This window comes from Manis javanica, chromosome 11, assembly GCF_040802235.1.
Source record: "Manis javanica isolate MJ-LG chromosome 11, MJ_LKY, whole genome shotgun sequence".
In the NCBI taxonomy this organism is placed as follows: domain Eukaryota; kingdom Metazoa; phylum Chordata; class Mammalia; order Pholidota; family Manidae; genus Manis; species Manis javanica.
The window spans coordinates 92,229,988-92,247,323 of NC_133166.1; the positions used below are offsets into that span (position 1 = coordinate 92,229,988).

The following is a 17,336-nucleotide window of genomic DNA, read 5'->3' on the forward strand; positions in this document are numbered from 1 at the left end:
GCTTTTTAACACAACATTTTTCATGAATCGTTTACTTCTCATTGATAGAATCCTTTACTACTTGTTGCCTTCTTTCGCTCGAGAAGTGTCTATTTAAAAGTCTTTAGATCTTGAGTTTTAACCCTGGCTTTCCTCCTCTGTTACTTTCTTTGTTTCCCCTACTGCAGCTGTTAAACAGCCAAGTGTTAAAATGAAAACCAATAAGCATTTAGCTCTGATAGATCTCTGAAAATCACAAGAAATATTTATTGAGCAATTGCTAAACACCAGCATTTTCTAGGAGATGTATTGTGTAGCAAGGGAATGACTGCTCTCATTTTGCTCACATCCTAGGGAGTGACTCCAGCAATAAACAAAGAGAGTAAATAACTGGCATGTGAAGATGGGTGTGGTGAGAAAAATAAGGGGAGAGAGAGTGATGGGGTGTCTATTTCAGATTTATTAAGCAGAAAGGTAGTGTGAGTTGTTAATCATTTTGAGCGGAGACCTGGAGTAAGGGAGCAAGTCTTGAGAATACTCAGGAACAGTGCTTCAGGCAGTTGAACAACAGGGACAAATCCCTAAGTGGGATACAGCTATAATTCCAGGAAACAGCCTGAGGCGCTGAGTATGGAAGTGGTGGGTGAGGAACTCAGAGAGGCAGCCTGGGGTTAGGCTGTATGGCCCTGGAGTGCAGATGTGGATTCTGGATTCTGTTCTAAATTTAATAGAAACCAGGAGATGGATGGTCTTGGGAGCAAGAGAGTGATGCAGTCTGAGTTTGGTTTTTAATTTAAAGGCTTCCTCTGTCTGCTGTCGGCAATAGACTGTAAGAGGCTGGAGTGGAAGCAGGTGACTGCTTGGCTGCTGGTTCGGGTGGGCCCTGGACCAGGGAGACATCAATGGAGATAGTGAGATGTACTCAGGTTCGGGATACATTTGGGGAGTGATTAAAAATAAGCTTCATGCCAGCCCATCTTGTCCTTGGGTTTCTCTGTGTGGGAGTGGGAGGAATAGGTGGAACTTGCTGCTGATAGGGTCTCCTCCTCTTTAGTGGTTCCCAGGATGTGAAGGTTGAAAGTTCTGCAGCAATGACCGTGCTCTGAGGCTGAGCAGCATGGGCTATAAAAGGAAACCCCAGTATTGTGCAAATGAAGACTATTTCAAGATGGGGCTATAGGAATAATAAGGTCAAAATCCTTAAGTCATATTTTTTTTTCTTTTTTTTCTTTAACTTCTTGAGGCAGATTTATCTGATGCGGTCTGGGCCTCCGAGAGCAGCGAGCTTCCTTCCTTGCTTTCGCTCCCTTGGCTCGGCTGTACAAAGGTGCAGGGCTGGGCAGGTGAGGAGAGTCACGTCAGGACCCCAGAACCTCCTGGGATGAGGAGTGTCTGCTCAGTATTTTATCTGATGTAGTAGAAACCACTGTGTTTTATTTTGCTCTACCTGAGTGTGAAGGGACCTTTGGACGTGACTTGTTTTGACATTTTTAGCGAGTTAGTGGTAGGCCAGAGGCGCCTGGAGATGCATGTTTCTGGTCTCCCGTCCCTTCCCCTGATGGCCGTTTCTCCCTGTGCCTCGGCTCCTCTCTTTCCCCATCACGGACTCTGATTCCTGCACTTTGCTGCTGATGGAACTCTGAGCTCCACTTGCTTCTTTCCCTGACTTGCTCTGAGCTTTGATCCCTGTTGCTGTTTCCTTTGCTTCAAATATGCCCCCCATCCCAATTCAGTTACCTTTTACATCTTTATAGAAACAGCATCCTATGAGATGAGAAACAGATGCACACATAAAAGGGATTTCTGTGGAGGCAAACCAAGCCCCCCAGATAATGTCCCATTGTGATTCTCTTTTCCAGTTTGCACTGTTGCCTTTCAAGGAAAGAATTACACCAGTGCACTTACTGGTCTTCCTGCCCCAACCCCCACCCACCCAACCTCCCCAGCTGTAACAGCGTCAGAATCCCGGTGCTCCACAGAAAGACACTCTTTGGTGCTCATGAGAATTTTACAGAAGAAGACCACTGCTTTTGAGAAGATAATAGTTATCTTGTGACTTCTTGTTAGATACCTTCACTTTTTGTAGAAATGTGGGTTTTTGATGGTTTGATTTGCCTGCGCAGATTGTGGGGAGAAGAGAGGCTGACAGAAAACTGGAAGGTGAGATTACAAAGAGAGTCAAACGGCCAACTGGGAGGGGAAGGAAAGGCAGCAGGCTCCCTAAGCCAAGGCAAGGTCTGCCCACAGAGCATCGCTGAGGAGGCAGAAGGCCGTTCCCAGACCCTCCCCACTTAGTTAGGGGCTCTGAAGTCCCAGCACAGGAAGGATTGCAAGGCCTGAAGCCCACACCTTACAGTGTGCCGTGGCCCCCTGCACAGGGAGCAGTTGCCTCCAGTGGTAATGGAGAGTCTTCTGGAAGCTGACCTGGTGTGAAATGCAGTGAGCCTGTAATTCTTGCTTTTCTGGTCTGGCATATGTTGCATTGGGTATGCGCTGCTAAGACCCCCAGACTTGGGGTCCATCTCTGTCAGATCCCACAGGAGCAGTGGGAAACCATTATCACACCTTGGCCTTGATCAGTTGAAAGGCCTCTTTGCACTATGTATCTGCTGCTTCAGATGGAACCCAAGGTAAAAAAAACTTGGGGCCACGTCCAGTTATGCATTACACTTGAACATCTTTGAACTCTGAGATTGTGCCTCACTCAGGCCTTTGGGTACAAGCAGCATCTCATTAAAGCAGCAGAAAGAAAGCAGTGTAGATGTGTTAGGGAACTATGTGCTGCGCCTCCATATGCGCCCTCCTCCCCAATTCTCCTTTGGCGTGTTTGTGCAGAATTGTATGGGGGCCTTTGGTGCTTTGTGACATATACATTGACACTGTCTGATTTAAATCATCCAAAGTCTTAGAAATTGCAGCAGTTCTTTTTTTTTTAAAATATTTTTCCAGCTTTATTTATATGTAATGACACGTAGCGTCGTATAAATTTAAAGTATACAGCGATGATTTGATACACACACATATTGCAAAATGATTGCCACTAGAAAGTTAACACTTCCCTCACCTCACGTAATTACATTTTTTTGATGGGGTGAGAACCTTTATGAGTTACTCTCTTGGCAACTTTTGAAGTATATAATACAGTATTATTAATGACAGTCACCATGCTGTACATCACATCCCCAGGACTAACTCATAACTGGAAGTTTGCACCCTTGGATGTACATGTCTCAATTTCCCGTACTGCCCCCAGTTGCTGGAGACCACCATTCTCCTCTCCATTTCTGTGAGTTCCACTGTTTCAGATATCACATGTAAGTGAGATCATACAGTGTTTGTCTTTCTCTGACTTATTTCACTTAGCATAATGCCCTCAAGGTCCGTCCATGTTGTCACAAATGGCAGGATTTCCTTTTTTCTCGTGACTGACGTTTAGGTTGTTTCCACAACGCCGCAGTGAACATGGGGGTGCAGATCTCTCTTCAAGAACCCGATTTCATTTTCTTCAGATAACCCAGAAGTGGAGTGACTGGGTCATGTGGTAATTCTATTTTTAATTTTTTGAGGAGCCTCCGTTCTGTTTTCTGTAATGGCTGCACCAATTTGCACAATGCACAAGGGTTCTCTTTTCTCCACATCCTCACCAGCACATGTCACCTCTTGTCTTTTTGTTAATAGCCATTCTAACAGGTATAAGATGATACACCAGTTTTCCTTTGCTGTTCTACATTCCCCCTTGAGGAGGCAGAACGGCACATTAGCTTTGAGAACTTTCTAGATTGTGATCTATATTGGAGTGGCTTCCATCTAGATGGCGGGCAGACGTCCCTGAGGACCACCTCAGCTCTGTCCTCAGGCTCTCATTGCTGCCTCACAATTTAGGTGATTTGAATTTAATTGGACCTCTCAGATGCCCTTATGAATGAATTGTCATCTCTCTCCCCAAAAGATAAGTATTCAAAATGACTATTATTTACAAACAAACTGAGCAGAATGTGTTGCTAAAACAGGCTGTCAGGTCGTGGAAGATAGTGTGTCCTTACTCACCGTGCCACCCACCTCGAGCCATCCCGGAACATGCTGTTCCCTCACCCAGACACATTATTCCTAAAGAGCTACTCTTTGTTGCTGTCAGAACACACTTGAGTCTCAGAGGGGAGAATAACTTGCCCATTCATAGCAACTGGAAATCATCTTCTGTTTTATGTGAATGAAGCTCTTGTGAGAAGAGGTACAGACTTGTGCCTCCAAAGGAGAAAAAAGAGCAAGAGCCCTCATCTTCCTCCCCTCCAGGAGGGGTGAGGGCTCTTCCTGGTGGTCCAGGACCTTTCTTCGTGAATATAAGCATTTCTTTCATAAGATCGGCTGTGAAAGTAAGTCATGAATACTTTTCATAAGTAGAGAAGCTGTACTGTTTTATCCCAAATTGTATCTTAGCTGTGTTTTTCCATTTTAAAGATTAAGTGCCAGTGCTTGTAACATTGGAAATTTCTTTACCTGAAAATTACCCTATCCATTGTCTTCCTATTCTTGTTGATGATGTTGCCGCCCCTGAATTATTTCTAATGGCTGTAGAACTCAGAAGCCAGCTTCACTCCAGGGGCATATTCAAAGAAACACTAAAGATCACTGAAAAACAATTTAAACTTTTACTGAATAATCTCAAAGAATCCCAAAGAGGCATCCCATTCCTAAACCAGCACGATATAACTGCAATGCTCCTATGAATCTCTAGTTCTCTGCCACTCTAGTGCCTTTTTTTTTGACTACTTCAAAAATCTCCCCTTTGTCCAATCTTCTGCCAAACGTTCCTCTGCAGCCCAGCCGCTGTGGGGTTTTCTGTTTCTGGCTGTCTCTATTATTTTCTTCTTGTTAGCTCTTTCCTGGGTAAGTACAGACCACAGCTGCTGTCATACTAACCTCCTCACCCCACCACCAGACTGCATCACAAAAGCTCACAAGCCCATCTGGCCTCACACAGCTCTCATCAGTGAGTTGCCTTGGCATTTGGGTGCTAGAGTACTCGAGTGTAAATACTCTTCTCTGTCCTAGTTATTATCTGAGAATCTTTCCCTTAACAGAAATCCACTTCAGTCAGAACCCAATTAAAAGCATTAAGTCAGATGACTTAATTAAAATGGACTTAACACACACACACACACACACACACACACACTTTGGCCAAATTGTTCAGTGTTTGGGATGACTCTGTGGCATCCCTGAATGGAGAAGGGCTTCTGGAATGGTTTTTCTAATTTCTTAATGCTGGCTTGCTATCCTGCAAATCATGACCTTTGATCTTGGATGGTAGTGAAAATCTGACTGCACATGAATCAGCAGAAATTTATTTCCACGTCAAGAAAAACAAGTCAGGTTTCAGGCCGTCTTGATGACGGTGGAATTTTATTAACTTTGCACGCAAAGGAGGGCATGTGAGCCACTCTTTTAGTATCTTTTCCTATTTGCTGTTAATGCCTTACAGTTTACCAGCAAGAATATTACTGTTTGTGTTTATTTTAGATCTTATTTTATGACAGTGCATTTTTAAAATGCCTGATCTGAAAGGTTTACCTTAAGGGTGACTTCCATTCAAGGAAAGGATACACGTTGTGATAACATGTTGTTATAGTTCTGTAATGGCATCAATAGACAAAGAGAATTTACCTTTTCATCAGATATTCACTGTACTCTGCCTTTGTGGGAAAGTTGAATAAGAACATGAGGTCTGAGGCAGACTGTCTGTGTTCAAGGCTGGCCTTGGTCCCACCAAGCATTGGATGGTGCAGCTAGAGGAATGAACTTTCTGTGCCTCAGTTCCCTTATCTATACAGTGGCAATATTAGCGGTTCTACTTCAGAGAGCCATTGCTAGTATTAAATGGGTTGGCGTCTATCAAGTGTTCAGAACTGTATCCAGAACATTAAGGAGCTTTATGACTGACAGCTCTTCTTTCTATCCCTTCTCCTCCTCCTCACTTCTCCTGTGAAATAAGGGGTCCTTGATCTATTGCTTGGTCTTATGCTAAGGTAATATAATAAAATTGTAGTAATATAGCAGAGGCCTTTACAAAGTAACACATTTTTGTAAAGGCATTGCAGTAATTACTATATGTTGGAGAAAAACTTTAGTTTTCTTCTGTTAGATGCAGCAATGGTCAAATCACCATTTTCATGAAAGGGTTCGTAGCACCGACTCTGATGGCATATTAATTCCTGACTCCAGAGTCACAGGGCTGGTGTCCTCCACTGATAAGACTCCAGAGGCATGGAACGGAGGGTCCAGTAGTTTCCCTGATGATACGTGTGAAGATTAGGTGTCTTTATAACTTTTATTCGTATCTCTGTGATTTACAGATTTGTCCCCTTTCTGAATCCATTCATACTTGATGCCTGTATCATCTCCCAACATAATTATTTCCTGTGCTTTGTAGTTTTAAAAAAAAACTGAGTTGGTGGTTAAGAGACTGGCCCTGGACTCAGACCAGTCTGGGTTTGAACCAGCACTGCCACTGGTCAGCCTAATTTCTGCAGCTGTGGGAAGGGGGTTATAATACCAGCCTTACAGGGCTGACAGGATTAAATCAAAACAGTGGGAAGGACAGAAGACAGGGCAGGCTTTTATCTAGAATGGTTATCAAGGATAACGGAAACCCCACTAAGAGTAGCAGAGAAGACTTAGACGGCCTCCAACTTGACAAGCAGGTCAGCAGGTCTGCGGCGCGTAGAGAATCAGCCAGCGTGGGGCTCCGGAGAAACTTTGATAAATTGCTCTTGGAGCAGCCACTCACGGCCTCCCTCTCTGGGAGCAGCTCTGAGTCCTCCTCAGCCACTCATTCCGCTTCCGGGTCGGGAATTATTACTGTATGGTCCAGAAATTAAGCCCCAGTCCCCATGTGAAAGCCTCAGTTTGCGGGTGGGCTCCTCAAGGAATCCAGGCTGTATGTGGATCTGGTTGTGTGTTTGGCCAGAGCTTGTCAGAAGATGAATGTCTGGGGGCCTTTCATGAGCAGATAGCATTATCCTCTGGTCACAGAATAACAAATCCCGAATGAATGAAGGACACGTGTTGTCTGGCCTCTGAAATGATTAAGTTGGGAATGGGGCCTGCAGGTTCCGTCTTAATTATTGAAGCTGCTATAGTGAGAGAAGCTTTATCACTCTCATCCTTGCTGCCAAGGGCGCTGCTCATCTTGTCATCTAGAAGACATGGACAAGATCCTAAGGATGCTAAGGGACAGAGCAGCCTCTGTGCACACAACCCTCGGCTCACTCAGATGCAGCCTCCATGGCCCCCAGCTGGGACGTCACACAGGCAGGTCCGTAAGAGAAAGGCTTTTGAAACCAGTGCTCCGTCCCTTGTGCCCGCCATTGTCCCACCCCAGGAGAGGAGCTGGGATCAGGTTCAGTGGCATCCTGACATCCTCTTTAGCTCCTAGGATAGGTCGCCTACACCCCCCACCTGACCGTGTCACCCGCTGCCCTACCCCCACCCCCAGTAGAAGGCACACCTTTGGGGGAGGCAGGAAGCAGGTTCTGGCAGATGTTGCATGTTACGCCCCCTCCCCACCAGCACCCCACCTGCTGACTCCAGCACAGACTCCGGCTGCTTGAGCCTCTGTGGCTTCCCCCTCTGGCTCTTTCCCCTCTTTTTCATGTATTCTTCCTCACTTCTCTCAACTGGCTGGCCCGTCTCAGGATGTATGTCCCACCTTTGCTGCACTTTCAGAGAGAGGCAGAGAACCTTGGATTAAGGTGAGTGGGGGACTCACCAGAGGAGATGATTGAGGACAGTCCAGAGGACAGATGCTCAGCCTGTAATGGTGGCTTCAGTGCCGGGCACTGGTGGGGGCGTCCTCAGCACCTCAGAAAGGAGCCGGACTCCTTAGTGGGCCTTGCACACCAGGTCTGCCTGGGCTCACTGGCCCTATCAGTCTCTTCTCTTTACATCTCTCTGTGCTCCTTGGAATTCAGGGTGTCAGCCATGTGGACCCACTGGCACTTGCCCCTGTTTGCCACGCTCTCTCTGACCCCTGAGTCCATTGTTCCCTTGCCTGAATCTGACCTTCCCACACACACTAGTGTTTCTCAGGACTCTGCTGAAATATGTCACCTCCTCCAAGACTCCTCAGCCTTGCTTAGAGGTTCCTGCCTTTCCGTTTGAGCACTGCCCCACCTCATGTGTGCTTCTCACGGCTGTGGATGCTGCACCTCCTAATTTTCCTATATCCCTGACTGGCTGTGAGCGCCGTCAGAGCAGGGACTTCTTTCTCCTCCTAGACATCACCCCAGGGCTGAGTACTTCATTCTCTGACATGTAGTGGGTGCTCAAGAAATAGTGCTGAAGTTGAGAAGGAAACAGACAGGACAGAAGGGGATACCCAGCACTCGATGCAAAGACAGAAATCAGGTAGTTCCATCCACTTCCTCATGCCTGAACTAAAATCAAGAGGTGTGTTTGCCCAGATCCTTTTGGGTCAAAAGCGTGTCTGTAAATTGATGTAGTTTATAGAGAGCCTGTAGCAGAGTCAATAAGAAAAACACCACAACTCCAATAAGGAAAAAAGGGTAAAGGATATGAAGAGATATTTCTTCAAATGTGATCAACACATGGAAAAAGTATTCAGTATCACCAGTCAATTTGGAAACATCAAACTAAAATAAAAATTAGATACCATGTTCACCCTTCAGTTCATAGAATAGTTTTTTAAAGTATGATACCCTGGAATAGTGAGGGTGTGCTGAAGTGGGTTTTTTACATCTGAAGCAAGACTAAATGGAGCCGGCACCACACAAAGCCACTGATCTTTGGTTTTCAAATATACACCAGTGTCAGGTTTCAGCAGTGAATAAGAATGCAATAGCCCATGAGAATTTCTGCTCTTAGTTGGTGCCACTGACATGTTTAGATTATGAAATATCGTAACTGGGGACATGTACATATATGTCTGTCTTCATATTTACCGTAGTAGAAGCCCAGTGGCCAGAGACCTTCCTGTCTAATTGCCACAAATATAATGTCTAAAAATATAAATTGCCTGCTCGTTACTTTTGAACTACTTATGTTTTTAGAGCATTAGAATTGAATGGATCAATCTTATTTTGAAATTAGTTTTCCTTTATTAGGTTGATTTGATACACTCTGAAAAGTACTAGAATATTTTATATTAAATGCACCAAAGCCTTGTTTTAGAGGTGTTCAAAACATTTAGAATGGGCAGTTCATAATTATCCTAGAAATTGCTTAATAATAACTATTACACTGGAAGGGGAGAAATCACTTTCTACAAAATAAGGACACAGTAATTATCATTAAGGGAATGCCTGACTCAGAGAATTGATAATGGTACATGTGGTCCTTCAACTGAGTCTCTGCTTTGTGCATGAGGCTATTCCAGATTTAGAGGCGGCCCTGGTGAGCTGTGGCCAAGCGGAATGTGGTCAGTCCACGTGTGCTGAGAAATGTGCTCCAGGTATCAGAGGGTTTCTCAGAGTGTGAGCCTTCCCCTCAAGACAGCTGGTTTTCCCTTGGGCCCTCTTTTCTGGTTGCCTCTATCTCATACCCTCCACATTGCTGGTCACAGAGTCCAGCACATAGTAGGTTCTCACTCTGTACTGAATAAACGCTTTCCAGATGAGGAGTTTAGACATGAACTTCAGGGTTAGATATACTGAAGTCATCAACGCCTTCACTATTCTGTACTCTTTTAATGCCTCTGCAACAAAATTCTGTTCAAGAGGTATTAGGTGCTGACCTATTGCTGCAGAATAAGAAACACAGAACCATATTTTGGGATGAGTATGGTAGGAGAGGGGAAACAAGTTCAAAAGTGATAGGAATCAAGTGATAGGGTAGTTACCAACTTGGGCCCTGAAGCCAAACTGCCCCACCATTTACAAGCCATATAGAGGAAAGGAGGGAGGGAGAAATACTAGCTAAAGTTTTTCCAAATTTGATCAACAATGGCAACCCACAAATGCAGAAGCTTAGCAGCCTGCAAAGGATAAAGGCCAGGTGAGACTGGCTTATCTGTCAGTGGCTTTCCTGCCCGGTACGTATGGCCCCCTCTTCCCGCTCCCAGCCATCACACACATCATCCAGCCTGTTTTTCCCCCTTTAGGTTGTATTCCTTGGAAGTGTACCAATCAGAGATTCCTAATTTGACACAGAATTTGTCTGGGGACCCAAAAATGTCTGAGAAGATGTAAGTTTGAAAAATGACCTTTGAGATAGGCCTTAGTGGAATGCTACAGTAGAGGCTGGGGGTTAGAAAAGCTGCGGAATGCAGTGGAAGCCTGGGGGAGAGGGTCTCACGGATATAGAAGATGGGTTTAGATGTTTAGAAGAGGAGGTACTTTGATATCAAAGGCAGACTTTATCTGTTTAAAACATTGACCCAGTTCAGGCCTTACATGGAAGAAAAGAGAAGGAAATGTTCCTTTCTCTTTTCTCTGTCTTCCTAAATCACATGACTGCCTCTTCCCAAGACTTTGTAGCAAGATTGTTGATGATTCTAATGAATGGTTCAGCTTCGTTAAATTAAATGGATTTCCATGGAGTGGCATGGAAATGAAACTGTCTCTTATGTAGTTTCTGTGCAAAATGTACTCTGAAGTGCAAACTTTTCAAACACTGGTGTTTGTTGGGGTTTTTGTTTTGTTCTATTTTGTTTTACTTTGAACTATACTCATTGTTAGAAAACACCAGTAACTTAGTTCCTAAGCTGACCTTTGGCTTTTCCACATCCCCAATTCCAAATGGATGAGAGTCATTAGTGGGACATGAAAAGATTGGTCTTCTTTGCCATCCCAGCATATTTCATCAATGAAAGTGCCTGATTCTGTAGGCTCTGAGGGTTGGGGAGACGATTGAGGGGAGGTGCTGTGGTGTGAGAAGATACTACATCCTCCCCGACAGGTATTCAAGATGTTCTTAAAGTACAAAGCCGCTGGGCCTAGAAAGTCAGATTGATATTCTGTGATTAAGGGGCTTTTGATAAATCCTGAACCAAGCTACAAAAATAAAAATATCTGTATTATGTATTATCTGTGGTATACCTAACCATATAAATATTGCTGCAATCCATTTTATAATTACTTAGAGGCTTGCAGTTTATATAAGCCTTCACTAGAGTAAAGCAGAAACAAAATGTATGTTGTGTCAGGAACTCTAGTTATAAAAACTTTGTCCTGCCACTTAATCCAGGTCTCTCCCTAACACAGAGACCTGCTTTCTGCAACTCAGCCATCTTTGAATTCAGGGATGGCCCAAAAATGTTCTGTGTCAGCGTCCAAACGAATAAGAATTTTTTTGGAAGATTCAGCTCTACTGTGAGCTTGAAGCAGTTTGCAATTAGTGTAAGTCGCCTCACATATGAAGGAAAGAAATCTAAGGGACTTTTTGGTGAGTTTTAGAAGAAACCAGTGAGAACTTGAGAAATGTGGAGGCAGAAGAGGGATTTAAACAGATCTCATAAGGAGATGTGAGCTAGGTGGTCTTTGAATCAATGGAGAGAATGGGAAAGAAATGGCAGATGGAGGAATAACATGAATTTTGGCTCAGAAGCCTAAGGATTTCACATTGAGGATAGCCACAGACCAGAGGTACACTTGAAAGAGCAGGTTCACACCCATTGCGCGTGTATGCAAAATGCAAAGAATGGTATTGGAATTTTTCCCTTTTCATTAGAATATCTTTTCTTCCTTGGAGAATCTAGCAGTGAAAATAAATAAATGAACCCCTGAGACAAACAGGACCAAAGCACCGATGAGGGGAAATGTCTCTTCATGTGTGAACTGAGGCCAGCTCCCTGGTCTCTCTCCTTCTCAAGAAAGGCTTTATGAAATACCTTCTGTATACCAGACACTGTGAGTGAGAAAACGGCCACACAGACACCAAGCACAGTGGACTGCGTGTGATGAGTCCCTAAGAAAGACTGGGACCTTGCACATAGCAGACGGTTAATGAATGTTTGTTGAATGACTAAACCAATGGAGGTACAAGAGTGGCTGATGAGGTGGGGTCCTCCCAAGTGAAAGGCCACATTTTCCCAGGGCAGCTGACCCATCTATCGATCCTCGATCTGCAGTGTCAGTGTTCTGCCTTCTCTCTGCCTTTCCAGGAAAGGGTTTTCCGCCCACAGTTGTTTTCTTTAGAGCAGCTTCTACGCTTCTTGCTCAAAAACAATCATTCTGCCTGTTCTAAGCTGAACCTCACCTGTTCTGTGCCCTGAAGGTAGGCTGAAACTGGGAGCTGTGCCAATGGCAGTAACCGAGTACAGATGTAAAGGGAGAGAGGAGCATTATCTTGTTATACCACTGGTTTCACTTAAATAATGATCTCTTTTCTTTTTCCAGTCATAATAGTCATTTATTATCCTAAAATTATTTTATATTATAACTAAAATATATGCACATAGTTTATGGGCATATGGAAGATAAACTCCCTTGTCACTTCCCTTCCTCATTTGTTTACATGATTAAGTCACAATTTTTGGTTAAATTATTGATGTTTACATTATGATTTTTGTTTTTATACCTTGGTAGGTTTTATGCATTAGGAATAGTGTTTCCTTTAGAACCAACAGTTTTTTAAAGCAGCACCTAACATCTATTGATCATTCACTATAGACTCGGCACTGTGTTCATATATTAGTTTATATGACTCCGTGTGTTAGAGTTGATAACATAAATATTCCCATTTTATGGCTGAAGAAATCAAGGCACAGAAAGGATAAGTAACTTACCCAAGGCCATATGGCTAGGCATTCTAACTCTACAGGCCAACCTCTTAGCCACTGTGAATATTCGTCTCTTGAAAAATCTTACCAAGTAAGGAAATAAAGATCCTAGGCAAGAATCTGAAGTTGTACCAGGATATTAGAACCTGAACTTAGTTGGCTTGGGGATAGGATGTTCAATGGTAGTAACTCAAGCGGAATATGTTTATGCTATTAGGTAGACTATTTTTATTTTAGTTTTTGGTAAAATAGGTTTATTTTTGTAAATATTTCTTGTACGTCCTTTCCCAAGCACTTGTATTTTCTTGAGCATCGAATAATAATTAGTTTATCAGATAATCTTAATGCAAATTCTGGACAAACAGGCAATCCAAAGTCCACTTGAGATGCCCAGATGTTGGGCTATTTTAATATGAGGACATTAGCACAGGACTTTTGAAATTCAAACAACCCTGGAAGAGATAGGATTTCTTATCATATATGTTTCTTTGATCAAAAGAGGGCTGGGTATGAAAAAGAAGGAAGGTACGAAAGTAGATGCCAGTTTCACCCTTTTAGAAAACAACTGTAAGATGCCTTCTTACCTCAGAAAGTAGCGTACATACGGGTCTTCTGCCTTTCTTTCTCCTTCCCCATCTAAATGTACATTTATGAAAATTCTTAGCTTTTTAATAATGCTGGCAGTATAAGCTCACTGTAGCACCATCTCCATCTGACTGACTCATTTTAAAGTCCGTTTCATTGGTTATAAATGTTACCTTGTAGCAGATCTTCTATCTGCAAAGCTTGGAAGAACTGGGATAGGGCCAGTGAGTTGTTTGGCAAGCATTGACAGGACCTAGAAAATAGGGATGATTCCATACTGCCTAGAGCAAGTCCAGCCAATTGATCCCTTCCTAGATCTAAAAAACCTTAACATTATATCCATATATATACTTTATGTCACAAGTGAGGTACAGAGGTTTGGCGGGAAACTGTGTCTTCTACATAATGGAGCTGTCACAAAACAATGCGTCCCCTCTCTGATGTATTCTGAGAAATAAAATGCTAAAATTATCACTAGCATTGCTTTTACCCCAGATCTGTTTTGACTAGCACAGCCTGAGACTGTTTACATAGAGAGAATGGGGAGCATGTTCTGAACAGGGCGTCAGCCTACTTGTTCCTGACGTGCATGTTAATAAGCCACCTGACAAGATTAGCAAGAAGAAAAGAAAAGTAGTGAACAGGTGTGAGGGAGCCCAGGGAAGACAGTCCTACTTCTCCCTCCTCTTAATCCGGTTGGCACACAGCTCTGCTGCCATGGTTGTCTGGCTGGTACCAGGGGCCATGCTAATTGCCTCCAACGTGGGATCAGATTCAGGGGGCCTAAAGTCCTGCCTTGATTCCCCTGTGCTTTAAACAAAAGGAAAACTGGATTTCTGTAGTGGTTATTTCACTGTTAAAACCCCAAATGCTCCATTCATCCATGCAGGGGCCTGTTGGTGAGTTCCCACTGGCTGCATCGCCATGGAAATGTGTGACACATTCGTTGCTGAGTTGTCTGTTTCCAGATGGACGTCCTCATTCCCAGCTCCAGCCTTTGAGAAAGTTGACAGACCATTTTGAAGTATTTGCTTTGTATAAATTGCGGTTTATCTAAGGATCTTGCTGGCTGTTTTGTTTGATACCACGCTGGGTTTTGTGCAGCGTGTTGTGTAAGTCATAATGATAGGTCTGGCTTTGTGGTGTGGCTGTTTGTTTTTTCTTCCTTTGTATCCATTCATAGTGTGTCCTTCGAACAGTGTTGGCTGGCCAGTCGTGGTTGTTAATGATACGCTAAAACTTACCCTCTTTCTAAATGGTTGATGATTACGTCTTGATATTTAAAAAAGAAAAAAGAAAAGCCTGCATTTGGGAAAACGTTGCTTTGAAAGAAGCTTTTCTGTTCATTGAGGAAAAATACTGTTTGTCTCCTACTTTCAATTCAGTTGTGTTCCCTGGAGGGATAAAAAGAAAATGAAGACTGAGTATTGCTAAGCTGCTCAGAGAGCGTCTGCCATGGGCTGTGGCTTGGCGGATGGGAGGCAGTGTGGCAAGGCTGATCCTCTCCAGGACAGACCTTTTGCAGTGGGCGAAGGGCCATCGTTCAGCAGGCTCTGCGTAGGTCCTAAAATGTTGCTTTCTCCATCCCATCATGTGAGGGTTTGGGTTCTATAGACAAAATCATAGAATCCACTGAAATTGTGTTAAAAACATCTGTGTGTGTCTATATAATTTATATTTAAATAATTAGGATTTACCATAAGTAATAAAGATCACAGTTTAGTTCAGTTAAATGTTAGTAATTATGCAAGCACACCCTGCTTTATTAATATTAATATATGTCCCACACTGAGGTTAAGGAGGCCCATCTTTAACTTTCATTTCTTACCTTTATTTTTATCTCTGTGTAATTGTATTAGAGGCAAAATGTGTCAGTGTCTCTTTTTTTTTAAACTAACAAGTGCTTTCCCAACTTCTGAGTAAATGATCCTTAATCAAATGTGCTTTTGTTAATTTACTTTCATTTTTTTCTCTTCTGAATACCAAATAGGAATGGCAAGTTCTTTTGTGTTGTAACTGTGGATCAAGATCCACTGATTACCTTGTTAGCACATTTATGACTTGGCATTCCTAAGGGTTTGTTGCTGTGACCTCCTAACAGTCTTTCTAATTTCTTGAGAAGGAAGCAGAATCCATAAGTGCTTTGAATTGTCAGGTAGAAAAAACAACTGGTTTAGCCACAAACAGGGGTCTTTGTTCAGATATATAAAAATGCATTACTTTCATAAGGATGATAATTTTGAGAAGCATTTGGACAGCATAATTATTTAGAGAAATGTGACTTTAACAAATGTCCTTAGGGGTAGTGTGTATTAAGGGATAGAATGAGAAAGCCTGAAACTATATAGGAAATGTTATTATAACTAATAAGGCAAAAAATTAAATAAGAATATAGTCATTGTACTAAATTAATCATAGGCAATAAAAAAAATATACTGCAGACTCCCTGAACTGAAATACACGCCTTCTTGGTGATAGACATCTGTCTCTCAGGTAGCCTATCATAGACATTATTCCATGCCATAGGCCAGGCAATCATCAGTTTGCTGGTTGATGAAATTTTCTGATTCCGTAATTCCTGTGATTTTTCCAACAAATTGGATTAAAGATGAACTCACTCATTTTTTACCTTAGTGTGCCCAAGTCATTTCCTGTTGACAGGAAACTGGTGAACATGTCATAACCACCATCGGCAAACCTCTACCCTGGAGAAGAGCTTTAGCTGCAGGTTTTCCTGAGTTTATCCGATGGTGTATATACTGGGATCTGTTGTGAAGCCAAGGTCCCATCCATGCACCACTGTACTCCACATCCATTGAGTAATATACCTGTTAGAACCGTTGGGTACTATGGTTCTTCATGCATGAGACTTTACAGAGTTTGAAGTGTGTGTGCGTAGCATATGAAGTAATTGCAAATTGCTCTATGTTTAATATGGGGATCACAAATAGGAAATTTTCAATTCCCGATGGTTTATATTTATTTACCGATCAATGAGCCTCTTTAGGAGTACTTTGTTTCTCCAAAAGAGAGAAATTGAGGTATGAACATACTACTGAAAGTTGCCACCACAGACATTTTGAACTGTGAGCCTAAAATTTCCATAATATTCTCATGGAAAAAAATCTTCCTTAGATCATTATGTGATATGCCCTAATATGTACAAATTCCAAACAGTCTTTAGAGCTGGAATTACCTGTGTTTCCTCTATGAAAAGACCAGGCAGTGTCACATTCATCAGCTGGCCTTGTGGTGCTAAGCTTTTCCCAGTAGACAGAGGAAAGCACCTCATTCAAAGAGGCTGGTGAAGCTTTTTCCAGATTGTTCAAATGGACCACAAATAAAGGCCACAGGGAAAAGAAAGGGTCTAACAAATATGCTCTTGGGCTTTTCTCTCTGACACTTTTCTACCATTGCAAAAAAGTTATAAAATATATTTTCTTCTTTTGATACTTAGATGAGTATAGGATCAAACCAGTGGAAGAGGTCAAATACATGAAAAATGGGGCAGAAGAGGAGCAGAAAGTAGCAGCCAGGAACCAAGAAAACTTGGTAAGAATTGAATTTCTCATATAACAATGAATTTTGGTGACACCATTGTAATAAAATCTGCACTGCATGTTTAAGCTGCAGCTTACACACTGGCACAAGATTTCTTGAAAATGTTCTCGCTATTTATAGCTTGCCTGGAAGCTGCACCATTATTCCTGTATCCTGTTTGCTTCTGAATAAGCCTTTCTTTAATCTTGATAGAGAGTGCTCCAGGGGAAATATAGCAAAATTAGTAATGTTTTAAGATGGCTAAATTTAAAGGAAAAATCATGAAGTAGGCTTGAAATTTATGGGAGGAGGACTTTTTTTTTTTTGTCTTTTTTTCCACTTCCTTTAACTCTTATCCAGGTCAGGATGAATGGCTAAATTTCATTATTCTGAACATACAGTGTTATGTAGTATTGTTGAGGAAGTTGCCTTTCAGAGGAAAATAATGTGCTTTCAAGAAAGGTCTCCTGTCAAACTAGTCAGTACTTCACATTCA

The 17,336-nt window shown here is 42.6% G+C and overlaps 1 protein-coding gene across 1 annotated transcript in view; it reads left to right on the forward strand.

Moving 5' to 3' along the window:
* Positions 1-17,336, forward strand: part of C11H1orf21 (chromosome 11 C1orf21 homolog) — a 216,986-nt gene that overhangs the window by 90,824 nt on the left and 108,826 nt on the right. Inside the window, exon 3 of the mRNA XM_037009909.2 lies at positions 16,758-16,852. Coding sequence (XP_036865804.1) covers positions 16,758-16,852 — 95 coding nt within the window. The remainder of the gene's footprint in view (positions 1-16,757; positions 16,853-17,336) is intronic.